The 820-nt window shown below is 30.6% G+C and overlaps 1 protein-coding gene across 1 annotated transcript in view; it reads right to left on the reverse strand.

Moving 5' to 3' along the window:
* Positions 1-198: 198 nt before the first annotated feature.
* The window catches only part of LOTGIDRAFT_239234 (hypothetical protein), a gene marked incomplete at both ends in the record, with an annotated part of 28,034 nt that continues 27,412 nt past the window's right edge, over positions 199-820 (reverse strand). Inside the window, 2 exons of the mRNA XM_009054331.1 lie at positions 199-261; positions 437-575. Of these exons, the coding sequence (XP_009052579.1) occupies positions 200-261; positions 437-575 (201 nt within the window). The remainder of the gene's footprint in view (positions 262-436; positions 576-820) is intronic.

Below are 820 nucleotides of genomic sequence, written 5' to 3' on the forward strand. Positions count from 1 at the left end.
ATATGATTATTGCAAATTACCAACTACTATAACTACTAACAACTACCTAGTTTGAGATATCAGCTTAAGCTTGAAGCAAACATAAATTGGTCATCAACCAACCAACCATGATTATTGCAGCCATGATAAACAACTCTTCAACTTATAGCATATTGAATGTTATTGCAGATATTGATCATCTTAAAATCATAAGCTTACTTGATGTAGTTCCAGGACCAACTGTAGTGCCAACAGTAGTTGAAACACCAGGTCCAGTAGTTTCTGAAATGAAATAATAGAGAACAGATATAAACTAAAACAATCAACACCAAATTATACAAGAGAAATTCTGTTGTTAGTGCTCCTATGGGACTTTGTAATGTCAAAATGGATTCCCATAAAAAAAAAATAGACAATGCAATAGATACAAAAAATACAAGTTGAACATTTTACTTACCTACAAAACAGGCTTTAACTTCTAATGCACCAGTAGTGGTAACTGGTAAATTATTACCTACTGGAGTTAATGTAATTTTAACCTTATCACCTCGAACATCATTAGGGAAAGTAACACTAGCTATATTTCCAACAACATTCTGTAATAATTCAGTCAAAAGATTTAGTAAATAAACAGTTACAAAAGGTGTAATAATCCTCTCAAACAAAATGCAATCATACTGTTATTTAAAACTTTATTATAATATAAAATTATAAATGATACATGTTANAACTTACTTCAGTTACGCTATCACCAGTCTTTTCAGTATCATCAGAAGCAATTGGTGTAACAGTAATTGAAGCAACATTTGTTACAGGAACAGTTACACTTCCAATTTCAACT

The sequence above is a fragment of the Lottia gigantea genome (genome assembly GCF_000327385.1).
Source record: "Lottia gigantea unplaced genomic scaffold LOTGIsca_213, whole genome shotgun sequence".
In the NCBI taxonomy this organism is placed as follows: Eukaryota; Metazoa; Mollusca; class Gastropoda; family Lottiidae; genus Lottia; species Lottia gigantea.